The 17961-nt window shown below is 32.4% G+C and overlaps 1 protein-coding gene across 2 annotated transcripts; it reads right to left on the bottom strand.

Moving 5' to 3' along the window:
• Positions 1-12098: 12098 nt before the first annotated feature.
• On the bottom strand, positions 12099-15662 carry EDA3 (DnaJ/Hsp40 cysteine-rich domain superfamily protein). Of its 2 annotated transcripts, XM_018126540.2 has the most exons (6): positions 15447-15658; positions 14520-14620; positions 14165-14330; positions 13419-13511; positions 12714-12844; positions 12099-12511 (listed from the first exon to the last, which is right to left on the bottom strand). In XM_018126540.2, exons 1-5 carry the CDS (start codon positions 15520-15522, stop codon positions 12714-12716), a joined length of 567 nt encoding a protein of 188 aa, XP_017982029.2. In that variant the 5' UTR covers positions 15523-15658; the 3' UTR covers positions 12099-12511. The 2 variants fall into 2 exon arrangements, with proteins under 2 accessions (XP_017982029.2, XP_088665561.1); XM_088809435.1 differs by lacking the exon at positions 12714-12844 and having other exon boundaries at positions 15447-15662.
• Positions 15663-17961: the final 2299 nt, after the last annotated feature.

Raw genomic sequence — 17961 nt, 5'->3', positions numbered from 1 at the left:
AATTCTCATAACAATATTCTATATAAACTCATTTGCTATATCATTATCGAAATCTTTATTTACATTTTCCTCACTTGGTATTGACATCTCTTATTAGTATCTCATACATTCATCTAACCTTTCGCTCGCTTCCTCTTTAGTCTTTAACAAGACTGAATCTCTTGTTTTTTTAATTTCTTAAGATTTGACTTCAGTCATCATATTATTCATCTTAACACTCCACATGTTAATTTATTTTTATGTAGCCATCTCAAAAACTCTCTAACTTTTCTTTCTCTTACATGCCAATATATAGGGCAATAAAGAAATTTTGCAGTTTCACTCATCATCTTTATCTTAATACCTCCCCAATGCACTTAAAATTCCAAACAACAAAGCTTAGCATCAAAACCAATGACCATTCTTCAACTCGTGAGTTTCATCTTCATTCCACTCTCAATTTGCTCATGCTTTCTAGCCATTAGGGGTTCTTAACGCGACAACGTTTGATAGTCAGTACTGTGACGTTGCAATTGTTTGAATTCACTTTATCCCAGCAACTCTTCCACCTTTAAAGTTATTACCTCAATTATTCACAATTGTGTGGCTTTCCTCTGCGTCTATACCACCATTAACAAGACTAACTTTCTATCACAAGTGCGTGATCAGAACATTGACTCAACGTGTTTATTTTGCCACTAACATTCATATATCTTTACCATATCATTTAGTACGAGTTTGCTTAAGCAAAAATCTCCAAATTTATCCATAGCTACATGTATTTCAGATTGCACATCACTTATCATCAGTCAATAAATCTCACTTGAGAATACTCTTTCCATAGTGTATAGTGACTTCACCATATAGTATCACGGCACTATGTTCCTCCATTCTACAATCATACATACTCCACATAAATTAATTAAAAGATTTACGTACCTTAACTAATGCTAATTCCATTTAATCATATCTTAAATACTCCAAACTTGTAAATTACAACTCTAAGTGTATGTCCATAGATTGATAATCTTTATATATTTCATGATCATGAAAACTACAACTTACAAACTAGCTTTCTATCATATGCACTTTATTAGTACACTAATTTCCACATATTTAATCTACCCTTGGTGGTATGTCAAAATCATCCCTGTCTCGATGGTAATCCAGAGGAATCTCTCATATGAATATCCATACGAGTTGGTGGAGATGGAGTAGCTACCGTAGCTCGTCCAAACTATGGGCAATCTTTCTTAATGTGACCCAGTCTATCACAATAAAAACATCGTACAGGCTCTCTACACGACCCGAAATGATATCTCCACAATTTTTGCATCTATGAGAACCTCCGAAACTCTTTCCAAAAATAGTCATCGTAGATTTGTTAAATCTCGGAGGTCTCTGTTGTGTCTGTGAAAATGGAGGTTGGAAAGATGTTACTGAAACAGTAGTAGTACTTCCTGAAACAGAGGAGTCTTTGCTCCTTTTTGGTGGCTGACTAGAAGATACACTCAAATTTCTCTTTTTTGCTAACTCAGCTCACAGATTCTTATTTTCATTCGCAAGCTTTTCAGCTCTTAAAACCATTTGCACCACTTTTTTAGCTACGATTGCGTTCGATTCACCCATAAAAGAAGTGCAACCATGTTGCCTAGCCTCTTTAAACTTCTTAGAATTAGAAACATCCAGCACTGGTGGTGGGATTGAAGGTAGGGGTGGTGGTACTGAAGGAGCAGCTGAAAGAACTGTAGGAAGAGCTTGACTAGCCTAAGCCTGGCCAGCAATAGCAGTAAAGAAGGCTGCCAATGCCTGAACTACCTCAAGAGGCATGGTAGGAATACTAGTAGGTAGCGGAGGAGGCGGAAGATGTGGAGGAGTCTCGGTTTGTTTAGCAGCAAATGCTGCCCGAATAGTAGACGTAGTCGATTCCCACTCTATAAGATCTAGCTGACTATGTTGGGAAAGACCTCTTCCCCTTCCAGCCTATCTAGTGAGAGGTGGGTGTTCGCGTCGAGGAGGCATGATAATCTATAAAGGGAAACAAAGTGAGTTTAGGTAACCTCAGGCTCTATATTTTGATGCATGTATTCTATTCAACCTAACCTAACTTAACTCGGGGCCACACTGACACTGTAAAATTTTTAAAATAACTTTAAAACCAAAAACTCTTATCTTTAAAACTAAAAGCTTTGATACCAACTGAATTGTCACGACCCAGTACTGCCCTCGAGCCCGTGACAACCGCCTCGATGTCCCGGTAGACATTCGTTATCCGGAATGCTAACCGGAACCCCGCAAGGCTTTAGTATCATTTTTCTCGTCTCCCTTGTGAGTAATCATCGCCAAACCTCATTTTTAAAGAATTTTAAGCTTTTTCCCCTCAAAATCGTGGAAAAATAACTTTCACCTCACAAGGGCATTTTCGTCACTTTTCCTCAAAAGTTTCTAAACCAGCTAAAAATGTAGTATGCGAGTATAAAACACATAATTCATAATCAAAAATAAATTTAAATGTCTAAGACTTTCATTTAAAAATGAAATTATAACTATTTGAATATAATAAAGATGTAGAATAAAATATTTAATTTTCTCATAAAACAATATTTTTAGAACACTGAGTAAATAAATTTTTTACAGTAAAAGTAAAATAAATTCATATATACTGTAATACAGTAAGCTAGAGTATTTAATTTAATTTATAGTAACAAGTGAACCCCCAAATGACAAAAATGAACGAAAGCTGCAAACCTATAATTTTTTAGGAAGTAAAGCCAATTGTAACCTTTGACGATATCAGCTATCTACAACCTATACTGAGCCTGAAATGGGTGGAAATGAGGGTGGTGAGATTATATAATCCCAGTGAGTAAACAAATACCATCTAAAATATCTAAAGTCGAGTAAATGGAGACAGATAAAATAAATCATCATTCTTTAATTTATCATCTTTCAACTCATTTCAACCAAATAAAATTCAATTCATTTAAATCGAGTAATCAACATGGCTTATGAATTTTTTAAAACTTGGCTCATGCCAAAAATTATTTTGCTACTCAGTTATCAAGGATACCTTGGCCGAGGGCTATCCCAAACCAAGTCCGCCAAGGCTATTAAAAAGTTATATACTCATAAATCATGTTTTTATTTAGAAAACATAACCGTTCCTTAGCGTTGGTCGAGTTTCCCCTCACGAGGTAGTTTGGCGTGAAGTGAACTCTAAAAGTTATACCTCGGGAGTTACCCTACTCGCCTATCCAACTGAGGTAAAATATGTCAAGATTTCGTGCCCCTCTAATAAGCTAGTCCACAGAACCCAGCCCATTGCAGCAAGCAATACCTACCATACAATAAAACTTTGACAGCATGACAGGGTTAATTTAATACAACCCAGCCTGTAAATGTAAATAGAACAATTCATACAGTTCACAAAAACCACAACCCAGCCAGTCATGCCAACACATTAACATAAGCCATTTATTCAAATAATAAATTTACAACATATCAGTGGTCTCCAATTACTCTATTTTCAAAATCATCATTCAATTTCAAGAAAATTTATAAAATCTTTTCATTTAAACACATTTTGTTTATAAACATAAAGGCTTACCATTTAAACCCATTTTCCATAAAATCATAAAATCGGATAAAAACCACTTTAGATAATTAAGACAATAGTAAGGTTACTCACTATTTTAGGAGTCGAATTTCTATAGTACTCCAACTATCGATCCTCGGGTACAATTTCCTTACCCTTGTCGGAGGACTCACCACCTTGACACAGTACAAAATCGAGAAACTTACTACATTGGTACTAAATCGAAATTAAACTAATTTAGTCTACTAATACATGATATGGAATGCAAAATGTCCGATTAATCGCTTAAATGTGATATTAGACCTAAGTCACACTATACTCGGTCTAATCGGCTAAAATCTCTAATTTAACTCCAAATCAATTTTTCTCACTTTTTACACTCCAATTATACCTAAATTACCTCAGTGACTGTGAATGAGATTCAATTTATCAGTCCCGGGTCAATAATCACACATGTCTATACGTTGAGCAAAAATTTAAATTTTCACACAAAAATTTCCCATTTAATTTCTAACCTCACCAAACATCAAATATCACCAAAATATCATGAAATATCATCAATTTTAGCCTCAATATTCTCCCTAGAAAATTTGGCCTCTTATGGGTAATAGGAGAAAATGAATTTTTCTTGTTGGCTTTTCTTGCTACACATCACTAACTAACTAAAAACACTAACATAACTTGAAATCAAATCAATCCAACATCATTCTCTCTCCATACCCATTCGGCCAGCCATGAATTCACCATGAAAACATGAAATTTAACCATGGAAAATAAGGAGAAATGCATGGGAAAGGTAGATCAGAAGTCAAAATCAAGAAATTTTACCTTTGATTGCTTGATTACTTGAAATCCACTAATTTTCCCTTGAATTTTCCCACCTAGGGTTCTTGTTCTTCTTTTCTTCCTTTGTTCTTCCTTTTGTTTTCCTTTGGCCAGCCATATGAAGAAAATGGGCTGATTTTGTGCTGAACTTAAAGTTAAATAATAAATGGTTATAAACTTGACACATGTCACCTTATTATTGGTACATTTGTAATTTCTTAACTAGTAAGCTTTCTCTCTCCACCATATAAATTCCTTCAATTATCCATTATAAAATTGGATAAAGTCCATATGCTGAACAAGTGTTCTGGTGGTGGAAAATTACTGTTTTGCCCCTAAGGTGGTAAAATTATCATTTTACCTTTATACTCTGAAAAATACCGAAATTACAATTTTTCACTTCTTAACCTCAAATCACACTTCAATAAGTCAAATATGATCAAAATCTTTGAAAACAATTCCCCATTTTGTCCTCGAGTGGCAAAATTACCATTTTGCCCTTGGATAGTGAAATTTTCGATTTGACTCCAAATTAATCCTCAAACTCCAAAACACCATTTTAAATCATTCTTGGACTGTAAAATTTTCAATTTCACCTTATAATCTCTATTTGATCTAGTTCGAGGCTTAAATCAACTTTGTTGTACCTCTAGGTACAATACAGACTTTTGTAAATTTTTCGGGACTCTCCTAGCATGCAAACATGCTATCCATCACATGTATGTCCTGTCAAGCATTTTATAAGGTCCGGCTTTACAAAATTACTGCATATTTCAGCTAGACTTGATTTAGTGAGAAAAAGTTTCATAAAAATCATATTTTTGGGTTCCAAAACAACAAAGATTCAATGCAGAAAATTTTGAGCAGCTATGATCGATTTTGGTGGCTTAATTCTCCATAAATTTTGTGTTTAATTGTTAAACACACTTGCTGAAAATTTTAGCAGCTTTTTCATGAGTTTAACTCATGATTTATGGAGGTTTAATAGAACTTAAATGCCATTTATTTTAATTTTGGGTGATTCATAGAGAGTAGGAAATAGTTTCCTGCTTTAAAACAAATTCCTAAAATTAAGGATAGCATTTTAATGTGGAAAATTCGTAGGAAATAGTTTCTTACTTTAAAAGTAATTCCTAAAGTTATGTGGTAGTATTGAACTTTCTTTAGAATTTTGATTTGATTAGAAGTTTTCAAAATTTGTGAAGTCACTATTTAGGTAACTTGAATAAGATACAATTTAGGAAACTAATCCATGTTCTAAATATTAGAAATTAAAATGTTGTCTTGGATATATTTTAGGAAGTTTACCTAAAATAAAAAGGTTTCCAAAATTAAAAGGATTTTTAATTATGGAAATAATTAAAATAGAAAGTCTTAAAAAAGAAAATTTTATTTCAAAGCATTTTTAATAAGAAATAAGAAGTAAAAGGTTTACTTTAAGTGTTTTGAAAATGGAAATTTCTTAAACACTAAATTGAAACAAAACAATACCAAATAATTTGAGTCTAGCGCTTCAAGTGAATTAATTGATGTTTTTCTCAAATAACGCACAAGATCACCAAGTGATATTGAGTTTGCATTTATTTATATGCTTTTAATTGTGATTCTAAAGTATGAGGATGATTATGGACTTAAACCTTAGACGATTAGGTCATGAATGGTTAAATTTATTTCTCATGGTATTTATTTTAAAATAGGGTTTGCACACTCTACCTTATCTTTGTTTTCTCTGGGTTGTAAAATTCTTTTCTCATCTAACTCTCCTTGAATGTAACTATAGGTTTCTTGATTATAGAATGTAATTAGTTACATTAAAGTGTAAAACAAGGGTTAGATGAAAAAAATTTGTAACTTGAAGATGAAGATCTAAAGGCACCATGAAGATTCAAGGAGATTACAAGCAAAGCTTGAAGACGATGTTTGTAAAATCCCCTAGGAATTTGACCAAATAATTTCCTTAATAGCTAGAGAAAATTAGAATTAGTAAAGTTCATAATCATCCTAATAGTTGGCATATGATAGATTTATTTTTCAATATATATATATATATATATATATGACATATGTGAAATGAGATAAATGTTATGCATATCAACAATGTCAATCAATGAGACTTTAATTAATGAATTAATAAATAAAATCTCTCATTAATATATTGAGCAAAAAGTTACCTTCCACCATATAACAAGATAATCAAGCTACTCTTTTAATTGAAGGCTTGTTGGGTTAGTCAAGGCCAAACTTTTACATGAGTACGTTTGAGTTATTGATGGGTCTTATTCAACTAGTACCATATTGTTCGGATGGGTCACACATGATCGTATAGTATTAGAGGCACAGTTAGGCTAAATGTATATGATACGTTCAGACAGAGTTGTCACTTAACTGATCTAAGAGTTGAATAAGATACAATTGGTAAGCTAAGTTACCTACCTAATTAGTTTCATTATGGCTTGTTGAGTCACTCAAGGTCATGGTGGGATGAAAGGGGTCCTAGTTCAATAAGGAGTTTAAAGGTTAAAATTCAAGAAATATTAGAGGAAGGCTATTATTTTGATAAAATATTGAAAATAAACATAAAAGATTCTACAACCTTGTCTTTATGATTACATAATTTGTGCTAATGACTGAGCTTTACATATGTTGATTTATATAGGATATAAATCGATCATGACAAATAGTTTGTCACTTAGAAGCATACTTGATGCAAACAAGTTGACAAGCCCAAATTTCATTGATTGGTTTCGCAATATCGAGATTGTCTTAAAATAAGATAAGAAGGCTTATGTCCTAGGTGGTCTTGTTTTTGAAGAACCTAGCGATGATTATACAAATGAGGAAAAAGATGCCTATAGAGTTTATATGGACGATCTTGATCAAGCCACATGTGTGATGTTGGCTAATATGGCTCCAGATCTTCAAAAGCAACATGAAGCTATGAATGCCTTGGATATTATCCTAAACCTTAGAGAAATGTTCGATAAGGAAAGTCGCATAAAGATATTCAACATTTCAAGGGAATTGTTCCGATGTCAGATGTCTAAGGGAAGCCTAGTACGAACTCATGTGCTTAAGATGATAGGATATATCACTTGATTTGAGTAGTTGGGTTGGGTTATGGATCATTATTTGAGCATAGATCTTGTACTTTCTTCGTTACTAGAGAGCTATTCACAATTTGTGTTGAACTTCAACATGAACAAGATTGAGGTAACCCTTTTGGGTTTATTGAATATGCTCACACAGGCTTAGAACACCATTGCGAAGGAAAAGCCTTCAGTTTATCTTGTCTTTTCTAAGAAAAATAAAAATAAGAAAAGATAAGTTTCTAATAAAGATAAGGGTGAAAAGGCATAAACCTCAAATGATATGAAGCCTATTGGAGGAGTGAAGAAAGACAAGGACAATGACAAATGCAATTTCTATGGCAAACTAGGGCATTGGAGACGCAATTGTAAGGATTATCTTTAATCTCTCAAAGGGAAGAAACAAAAGGAAGCTTCCATATTAGGAACTAATGACAAGAAGCAATGAAGAATAGGATCATAAAAAAGACAACCTTAGTTGATGGTGATCAAGGTTGTCGATCTAGATTAGATTGTGGAATAATAAATAATTTTAAAACATTGAATGTTTTCATGGCATGATTGCCAAGATGAGATGTTTTTGGTTTTGGGCCTATGGCTGGATATTTTATTTTATATTTAGAAAATATAGATTTATATTTTGCTAGCATGAGATGTTTAGCTTATATATTTATATATTTACATTACATCTCATTTGATTTTGGAATTTTTTAAAATTATTTATCCTTATGTATAACCTCACGTATATGATAATCAATACTAAGTCATAATGATAAGATCATTGTGAGATTATTTTTCTTTTGATTATGAATCAAAAAGGAAATTAATGAGATGACTTAGATAAAATTGAGTCCTAACTCAATAAATTCATAATAGGATTATGAACACATTTAATTAAAAAGTATTCTTATTGAGATAAAATATCTAAATTAAGATTGCTTAGAACTAAATAACAATTGATTATCATATTGAATTTATAGGAGATGAATCACAAAACATTCCAAACCCAGTTAATCGCACGAACTAACTTTTGAGAGGATTTCATCCTAAAACGGATGATGAGCAACTTATAATATGTAAGTATACATAAAAGTTATGGATATAACACCATAAAAGAAAGTAAATAAGTTTACTTGGCAAGATTTCTATACATGATAGAAATAGTGGGAGTTTATCACACTTTAAAGGTCAAAGGGCATGAAATTATAAAATCCAATAAATAAGATCTATGCATAGAGATTGATTTAATGGGATGCATAATAATGCATAATTCATGAGATGAATCCATTAAATACAAACCATTAGTAGAATGCATATGGATGCACTACTCATATAAGATGAGTCTACTAAATGATCCAACATGAATGATTGGATAATAATCTTTATTCAATAAATTCAAAGTAGTTGAATACATTGAATAAGATAAACATATTATGTGCAAATCATAAGGTTAGTGGGACTAAGATAAGCTACTCATTAAAAGTGTATAAGATACATTTGTCAGTCTAAGAAAAACAAAATGGGATTAAAATGTTAGAGCCTAAAAGTGGACTCAACCAAAGAATTTAAGATGACATGTTAAAAAAATTTAACATAGAGAGAATCCTAAATTTTAAAAGTGACATAAAGTCATGATTGAGCAGTTGTATTGGAATGGTTCCAAAACAAGAGATAATTGGATGATTATATCTATAATCGGATACAAACCTTTTGTTTAGGCTACAAAAGAAGAGATATTTGGATTATTGGTTTTATGAACCAATAAATGATTCCAAGTTGTTAAAGTAACAACAAGAGCCATAATAATGGAATCAAGGTCTCGTTGTGATCTAAATTAGTATTTCGATTATGACAATAGAGATTGTCAAACATATAGTTTAGCATATTCCAAAATATTACAATTTGAGTTGTCCTAGTAAAGACACAGTTGCTAAGCGAAAGAGTTCGATATTGGATACGTTAGCAATTGATTCAAGTGCAAGTGGAAGATTGTTGGCATATGCCCTTTAGCAAATTGGATTGGTCAAGGTCAAGGAATATATATTGTCATTTAATGCATACTTAATAACACAACTATATGTGATAGAGGTTTTCCTTCATGTTAGTGCAATAATAAGGAGTTATTAAGTATTAAATGGATGAAGCCCATAGAACATAAAGGCCTTATAAGAGAATTGTAAAGTTATTACAATTATGAGATCACTATGCATCAAAGCCATGTTCCTAAAATTATTCTTGGTGATTGTATTGTCAAGATAGGGCATTGACAATGCTCAAAGACTGGTACATGTTAAGCCTCTTTACTTGAGAAGTAAGCTATCGATCTCATAGATTGAAATATATGGGATACTTGAGGATAACATGTGGATGCTTGTTAAAGAACAAGTTCATTGAGCATGAGTTGCTATGAGAATTCTATTTGGTATTTCACTCAAGTGTCTATGGAATATGTTCTCATGTGGTTGTCGTGCAACTAGTCCTCAGACTTAATACACCGGGTCATCTTGTATAAGGAATGACATATTTTGATTTCACCTCTACAAGTCTAGAGGCGACCAGATGCCTCAATAGGATGTTTTTGGGTATGCCATGAAGCATGTGAAGATGAATGAATGGTCAAGAAAGGATTCGTCACTAAAGTGATATGAGGGGATGTGTCTCACTTGTTCTCAATTCTTGATTAACTTGTATAAAGTATTTGGCCAAAACATGATGAATTTGAAGAAAGTTAGTTTCTTAAATTCATAAGGTTAGTCATGAATTATGAGAACTAATATAGAATGTTATAAGTAGACAGTAAGTCATGCTTTATAACATATCTAGGATAATGATGAAAGGACTGTATTGCACTAAGAGGCTTGTCACTGAAGGGCTTTGTCAAATTCTTTAATTGACTTTTTAATATTTGGATGGTCATGATGTATTTCTAGATGCCGTTTATGATTTATAAATATAAATTAATTATCAAATTGATATTTGATTAGGATTTATATTTATTGTCAACATATCAGAAGCTTAATAGGCCACATACATTAAGAGACATGATTAGGATTAAATAAAGATAAACAATTAAGTTGGACTTAATTGGAATAGACCAAAATAAAGTGAGAAATTAATTAAATTCACAAGGATTTAATTGAATTAAATGCAACTGTTGTATCTAGGGTTACAACTTAGTTTGGCTATATAAACATATTGTGTTAGCCAACTAAAACTCTAAACCTTCAGCTGTTTCATAAAAATAAGAAAAGAAAAATAGTTTTCTTTATCTTACAGAAATAAGATTTGGCAAGAACTTTTAGTCTTTTTGTTTTAAAAACAAAACTTACTAGTACAAGTAAAAATCCTACCTTTGAGAAAGTCTTATTTGGTCACTATGTGAATTACTGTTAGAGACCAAACACTTGGGTGGTTGAAGATTTGACAAATCCTAAAAGATTTTGACTACAAGATTTCACACTAATTTGTTCTCTTTTCAAGTTGCTTCATCGCAAGCATTTAAAGTTTAATTAGCTCTTGATTACGATATCTAGAGCAAAGTACGTAACTCTTAAAATTATGAATGTTTATACGTTATTTGAAAATTACATGAAAAACACAAATATTGATCATATGAATTTGGTTGTTTCTTTGATTAAAATTTAATTTTTTATTTTTTGTTGTGTTGTATTTTTAATTTCTTAATTATTTTTCTATTTGAACATGAAATCGAATCATGATACTACTAATGTAACAAATTATAGTAACCTCTATTTGAAATCTCAATAGTAAACTATTTAGCAAAAGAATAAACTCAAAAGAAAAGTTTACTCAGTGTTATGCCAGAAGGGATTTTCCACTTAAAATATTACCGATACAAATGATGTTCTTTGATTTCAAGTTAAAATGGGCATATGAAAAACTAATATTGATCCCTAAAACTTCACTAGCCAACATGGAGGCAATCCAGCTAACACAGAACCTAAGCATCTCAGCTCAAATTCAACATGAGAGCTTTAGCAATACTGGCACAAGAATGAATTATATACTTTTCAACAAGTCAACTCAAGTCCTTCCAGGATAGCAATCAAAAGCTTTCTAGGCTTAGTTCCACAAATTTTATGGTTGTTGAATGCGGAAAACACTCGTCAATGGTGTAACTGAACCTCCAATGGTAGTTTAAAGTCAAATCTGGCCTGACATTAATCTACTATTTTATGGTCGTCGAGGGTTTAGGTTCTGAAAGCTAACATGGAGAGCAAGGAAGAAAAGCCAAGGCACCCCGTGGTGAGATTATAAAACTGGTGTTTTGCTTCTATTAAACAAACAGAAATGCAAAAAAATGAAAGGTTTATAAACTAGTAGAACAGGACAAGGTTTATTTTCCAAAACAGATTTGGATAGAATTGATTGTAACGAGTCGAAAGATAGATCCACATAGATAGAAGAAGAAAAGCCATAGGAGAGGTTGAATGCTATAAGTTTGTTTGGTTTGGCTGATATTTGACTCCCTAAACCTAGCTCCTTCTTTAATCCGAATGGCATTTGGTCTATAGTACATCCATTATATTATATTATATATTATATTATATGTGTGTGTGTGCGTGCATTATTAAATTTTTCAATTCCAAAAATGCAGTCAAATGTGCTCAATATCCACGTCCCATGAACAATTTCAAAAAATGTACACTTGAGCATATTACTTGGTTATGCTCAGCAGCCTAAGCTATGAATATAATATGTATCTTAACATGGCTTCCCAAACAGGTGAACTGATATATGTAAATTTAACATCAATCACCTTTCAAATCCAACAAAGGTGTCTATCCAAAAAGAATCTAACAAAGCATTCTGTTGTCCTCTCTACATTAAACAAAAATCAAATAAATTGCAGTTGGTTGACAAACAAAACTTTAGACACTTTTCAGGTTGTTCTCCAGAGCAAAAGCTTCTCCAACTTGTGGTGGCACTTGGACTAACAATCAGTGTATATACTGTCTCTGGATTCATTCATCTTGTTGACATAAAATTGCATCAAAGTTCCTAACTGCCAGACAAAGATCAAAATAACAGATACATCTTTCAAGACGGTACCATAAAAACAAAACCACATTCTACTATATTTGCTTGAAAATATTTTTTAAGTGTCACTAAAGTAACCTATTATTGCTATAAACTAGACAATCATGATGCCAACATCAACAACAGCTAGAGGCCTGACAAGTCTATGACAAAGCAGAATGAGTTACCTAAGAACTTGGCATAAGTCGACCATTGTACATCTTGTCAAGTAATTTCTGTGCATCAGGCCTCCTTAGAAGACCTTTATTATTTGGTAAACCGGTACCTAAACAAACAGGACAGACCAGTTTCCCCCGACCTGCTCACAGCAGCAACTAGTGATCAATTGACAATTGTCATAAAAAATTGCATAAAGACACTTCAGAAAAGAAAATAACTAAATCAAAGAAACCTTTGTGAGAGTTTAGAATCTCAAGCTACGTATTCAGTATATGCCTAAACATAAAACAGACCAATACTTTCCTATGCAACCACATTTATGCTCTAAACAGAATTGGCCAATTACTAATTAACATATAGCCACAGCATGCAGTTTTTGGAACCAAATTTTCTGCTGTAACAGTATATAGATCAGGGAAGGTGCATATTCAGCTCAATTATCGTCCAGTATCATAAGAAATGCAATTCCAACTCTTGACATGACTTCACATTTATAATTTACCATCATTTTGGAAAGAAAAAGATAATGGGACAATCTTTGGGAAGTTTAAAACTATCCCAAGGCAATCAACCATGATGTAGAATAATCTTAAGATTATTGCATGCACAGGACAAGCAGCATAGCAATTCAAAACAAGAAAAGAATGCTAGCACTTATTTGGTATATATAACAAATTAGAAATAATACTAGTAGAAGAAGAACGGATATATACCATAACAGTTTGGACACTCGGTAAACTCATAAACATCTTTAGCACGTTTTCTGTTGAGAGCTTTCCATTTTCCTGTACCACCACACATATCACCTAAATAAAGAGCAAATTAACATCTTCTGAATCAGAAAATGGAAAAAAACTTGCAAAAGACTCTTAACAAAGAACTTTGCAAGTTTTATAGTCCTTCATTGGAGCAGGAATGAAAGACCAAGTTATCATGTGAAAGAACAGAAGAGACATCTCAATGTCATGAATGATTACAAGAAGTAAGGCTTTGAGCTCTTGAAGCACTAAAAAGTTAGTCAAAATCTTTGATTTAACAAGCACTATCCCTAAAAAGTCCATAGAATTTCAAACAAGAAAAAAAAGAAATGGACCCATGGCCAGCCATGTAGAAAGGATTATACATGACAAACCACAACTATTTCCCGCGGGACAAATACCAAATAAACCAGTCTAACAAATTTGTTAGCTACCCATAATCTAATGCATACAAATTGGTAAATGGTGCCAGGACTTTAACTCTAGTTAAAAGTTATCTTTTGGTTATATGACGCAATCAGGCAGTAAGATAATCAAGAATGCAAAAAGTTTCGCATTTTGAAAAGGATAGAATAAGTAAAGCAAGGCAATGGACAATCCCAAAGAAGATTACAAGATGCACATATGTGTGGTTCACTTGGTTAGACCATTTAGCAGAGTAGTAGAATAAGTATGAAAGAAAATGTAGAAGTGACACTCACAAAGTACAGCACCACTCCCTCCACAATTCCGGCATACAGCTTTTTCTTTCTCATCCATAGCCATTGCATTTGGTAGAGAAACAGCGGTGCCAGCACTGCTGATCAAAGCAAGACTTGAACATATACATGTAAGACACAAACGCCGTGATGTTGATACTTGGGTTCCCTGCAGCCAAAAATGGACCATAAAATTAAGACTAAAAAGTACTTTGCAAATTATGAAGTTTCAACCTAATCAATGCTAATCTGCAGTACAGAAAGGCTTTAGGACTCTTTGTTTTTTGACATAAATGAGAGACACTATTGTGAGTTTGAGGAGTAATAACAAATTAGATGTTGGAAGAAGAAGTGAAACCTTCTTCTGAGCAGGTTCTAAAGAATCATTTGAAACTCCTGGAGTGCAGCTCTCATTTTCCAAACTTGATTTTACCTGAACTCCAACTGACCTCAAGTTTACTGATATTTAAAGCAAAGAAAGACAATGGTTAAAATATTTGTTGTACCATGAAATACACCACAAAAACAGAAATACATGGTGTGGCAGCAAGAGGTGCACCACCTCAAATTCAGAGTTCACCAGAAAAGCAAATATGAAGGGATAAATCCAGCTTGTTTCCCTTCAAATAAATCATATTACATGATCATTGAGTTTAATGCAAAATGTGCATATTATGAAATTACTTTCACAATCAGTCCCTTTATCACTTGCAAAAATGGAGCCACTTTCACATCCACACTCAATCACTGAAATTTTACATGAACATTCATGCAAAACCATTATGAAGCATCCCAATTCATTGAAAATTATTTGTGCCCCAAAGTTTTTTCATGCATTTCTAAGAGAAATATGACTTAGATTCAAGATTCTAATGCTTGAGTTGAGTAACTTACACTACTTAGCTAATCAACATAAACAAGCTCCCCAACTGTTGCTCTTTTATAAAATTAAACTAAGGGATAAGAAATCTGTCTGAAATAAACCCAAAAAAGTTTTACTGCTATAACTATCTAAAGTTTTAGAATGCGGGTGAAAAAGGATTAGCCTGAAGATACAATACAAAATAACCAATGAATATAAAATTCCAAGAAAAACCAGCACCATCATTCATCACATCACATCAATAAGAAGAGAAGAAACCATTGTAAAGGGCTACCTTGAATTCCGCAGAAAGGAAATGATAAGTAACGCAGAATTCGAAACAAGCCATAGCTCCAATGGGTATGTATTTGTCTATTTCTCATACGTAACTACTAGTAAAATATAAAGACAGAGAGAACTTACAGTGTGCTGGGGAGGGTTTCGAGGTGAAAGAGAGGCGTTGTGGGATTGCAGAAAGATGAGGAGAAGAGTAAGCCATAACTTAATTTAACTCTTCTCTTTGCTCTTCCTTTCCTGGCTAATTTAACGAGTGAAAAATCTTTAGAATATACTAACGTAACATGTGGAGGCAGAGAGCTTGAATGCCATATCCCCTGTTTCCCACGTCTGCTTGCTTCGGCGTTCTGTATTGGAATCAAAAAGATCTTGGCTCAGCTCACCATTGGATGTGGATTTCGGGCCCATTTACAAGGGTGGCCTGACCACTTGGTAAGCCGTGGTGGGACTGCATCTTGGTTTACCAATACCCATGCTGCTCAACCAATATAACTATTTCAATTTTCCCTTTTTCTTTTTTTGGATGGATCCATCTTTGAATAAGGTGCATCTTAAAATTAATCTTATGGTTTGGTGACCTTAAATGTTATGAGTTTGTCATCAATAAAAGATGAGATGAGTTTTAGGTTTATAAATAAGAATTTATTTTCTTTAATAAGAATATTTTTTAGTAAAAAATATAGATTTATGACAAGTGATATTAAAACCTATTCAATTCTTCACTCATATGAAATCCTTTCTGAGAGGCTTTAGAGTCAAGATGGTTTTGGACCAAAGTGGATCTCTCCCCTCTGTAGGTGAAGAAACCAATGCAATGAGAGCATTGCATAATTAAGTGGAATAAAATGTCATGGATTTCATACTAATAAGAGATAAGATCGATCTTAAATTTATAATAAGAGTTTTCCTCCATCTAATCTTGGGTAAAAAATGTACATGCTTGACATAAGAGCTATCTAAAACTCTATCGATAAAAAAAAAAAAGATAAAATACACTGACCTTTTAAGTTTTAACCATAATTAGACATGAGTCCATTAGTTTTCAAGATAGACAATCCACAAAAAAAAAAAAAAATTTCTTAGACACATAAGTCCTACCATTAGTCAACTGTTCATGTTTCTATTAGTTTGATGACGTAATAATATTTTTAAAATAATCTTATCTTTCATTAATTTTAAAAATTACCACCACATAAATTATAATTTTTCATTTTTAAAATTTTTTCTATCTTTTACGGACAACATTCTCTCAACTCGACCACCCTATGGTTGACGACGCTCCCCAAGGAGCACCAACTCCCCTGAGGAGCACAATTGATGCTTCCCTTAGTGCTCCCTAAGGGAGAGTAATCTGGTGCTCCCTAAGGGAGTGTGGCCAGATCTTGCACTCCCATAGGGAGATACGACCAGATTTGGCATTCCTCGATCATATGCGATCACAAGGTGGCCGGCTAGATTAAGGGGGCACCATCAGTCTACTTGATAAAAAGGAAAAGAGTAAGAAAAAAGAAAAGTATTTTAGACATTTTATGTTTATCCATTAATGTTGTTTACACATTTGAGGCAGATTGTTTATTTTGAAAACTAATGAACCTACTTGTAATTATGACTAAAACTTAAGAGGGTCAGTATATTTTACTTAAAAAAAGAACTATACTTAAAGTAATAACAAGTTATTATTGAATTAAAATCAACTATTTTTTTAATTCATTGATATTAAATAAAAAAATTATATATTCAGGTTACAATTATTTTATAAGTAAACTCCACCCACACTCGTGGTTACAATTTTTCTCATATAACATTTCGTGATTTGTTTTCCCAATTAACATATTGTGAATAAATTTTGTTTTTGTTAATATTACTCAAACAAATTATCAAAATACTCTCACTTCAAAAATTATTCTATTTGTTTATATTTAAAAGATTTTTATAATTTTACTAAATAAATTTATTAATTCAACTCCTTATGGGAATATAACTTGTCAAGAGACTAACTGAAAAAAAAAAATCACAAAATGCTATGCTAAAGATGTTAAAACCATATGAGATATGAATGAATTAAGACAAGTGTAGTATACTAGGCAGGACGCAACCTAGTTGGACCCTTGATCACACTTATATGGGCTATGTTAGGTTGGAAAGGCACGCTCTAATGCCAAGTTCATCCTTGTGACCGCCCCATGACCACAAGCTTGTTATGTCAGTTTGCTTTCATCTTTACCATTCTACTTTAATCTGTACTAATATATCATTTCAATAATAGATTTTAGAATCACAACGTAAATCATATTAATTCACTTTCAAAATTATCAAAAACCAAATAAATTTATAATAAATATGTAAAATAATATATATATATATATATATATATATGAATGTAATTTTACTTTCTTATAAACAAGGATTTGAATTTATTTTGTTTTTTAAATTTAATTTTGAAATAATACTTTACAATATTCATTAATTATTTAAAAAAATTCAAATATATCTTTTTTTGTTATGATCAATTAAGTCTCTATGATTTCATTTTTAATCAAATAAGCTCATCTACCTGACAGTTGACTAATTATCATTAGTCAAAACATCACTTATCATTTTATACTCATGTGGTGCTGGTATGGAGGGCAAAAAATGATAC

Source organism: Theobroma cacao, chromosome 9 (assembly GCF_053813885.1).
Source record: "Theobroma cacao isolate CCN51 chromosome 9, ASM5381388v1, whole genome shotgun sequence".
NCBI classification, from domain to species: domain Eukaryota; kingdom Viridiplantae; phylum Streptophyta; class Magnoliopsida; order Malvales; family Malvaceae; genus Theobroma; species Theobroma cacao.
The sequence above is the reverse complement of the archived record's forward strand: the minus strand, read 5'-3'. Positions and strand labels throughout refer to the sequence as shown.

Excerpts from the sequence above, each read along its gene's own strand:
- EDA3 (XM_018126540.2), bottom strand. The coding sequence starts at position 15,522 with ATGGCTTACTCTTCTCCTCATCTTTCTGCAATCCCACAACGCCTCTCT. Across the intron at positions 13,512-14,164 it reads AGGGAGTGGTGCTGTACTTT|GTGATATGTGTGGTGGTACA; the intron begins GTGAGTGTCACT and ends CTCTTTATTTAG. Across the intron at positions 12,845-13,418 it reads CGAGTGTCCAAACTGTTATG|GTCGGGGGAAACTGGTCTGT; the intron begins GTATATATCCGT and ends TGCTGTGAGCAG.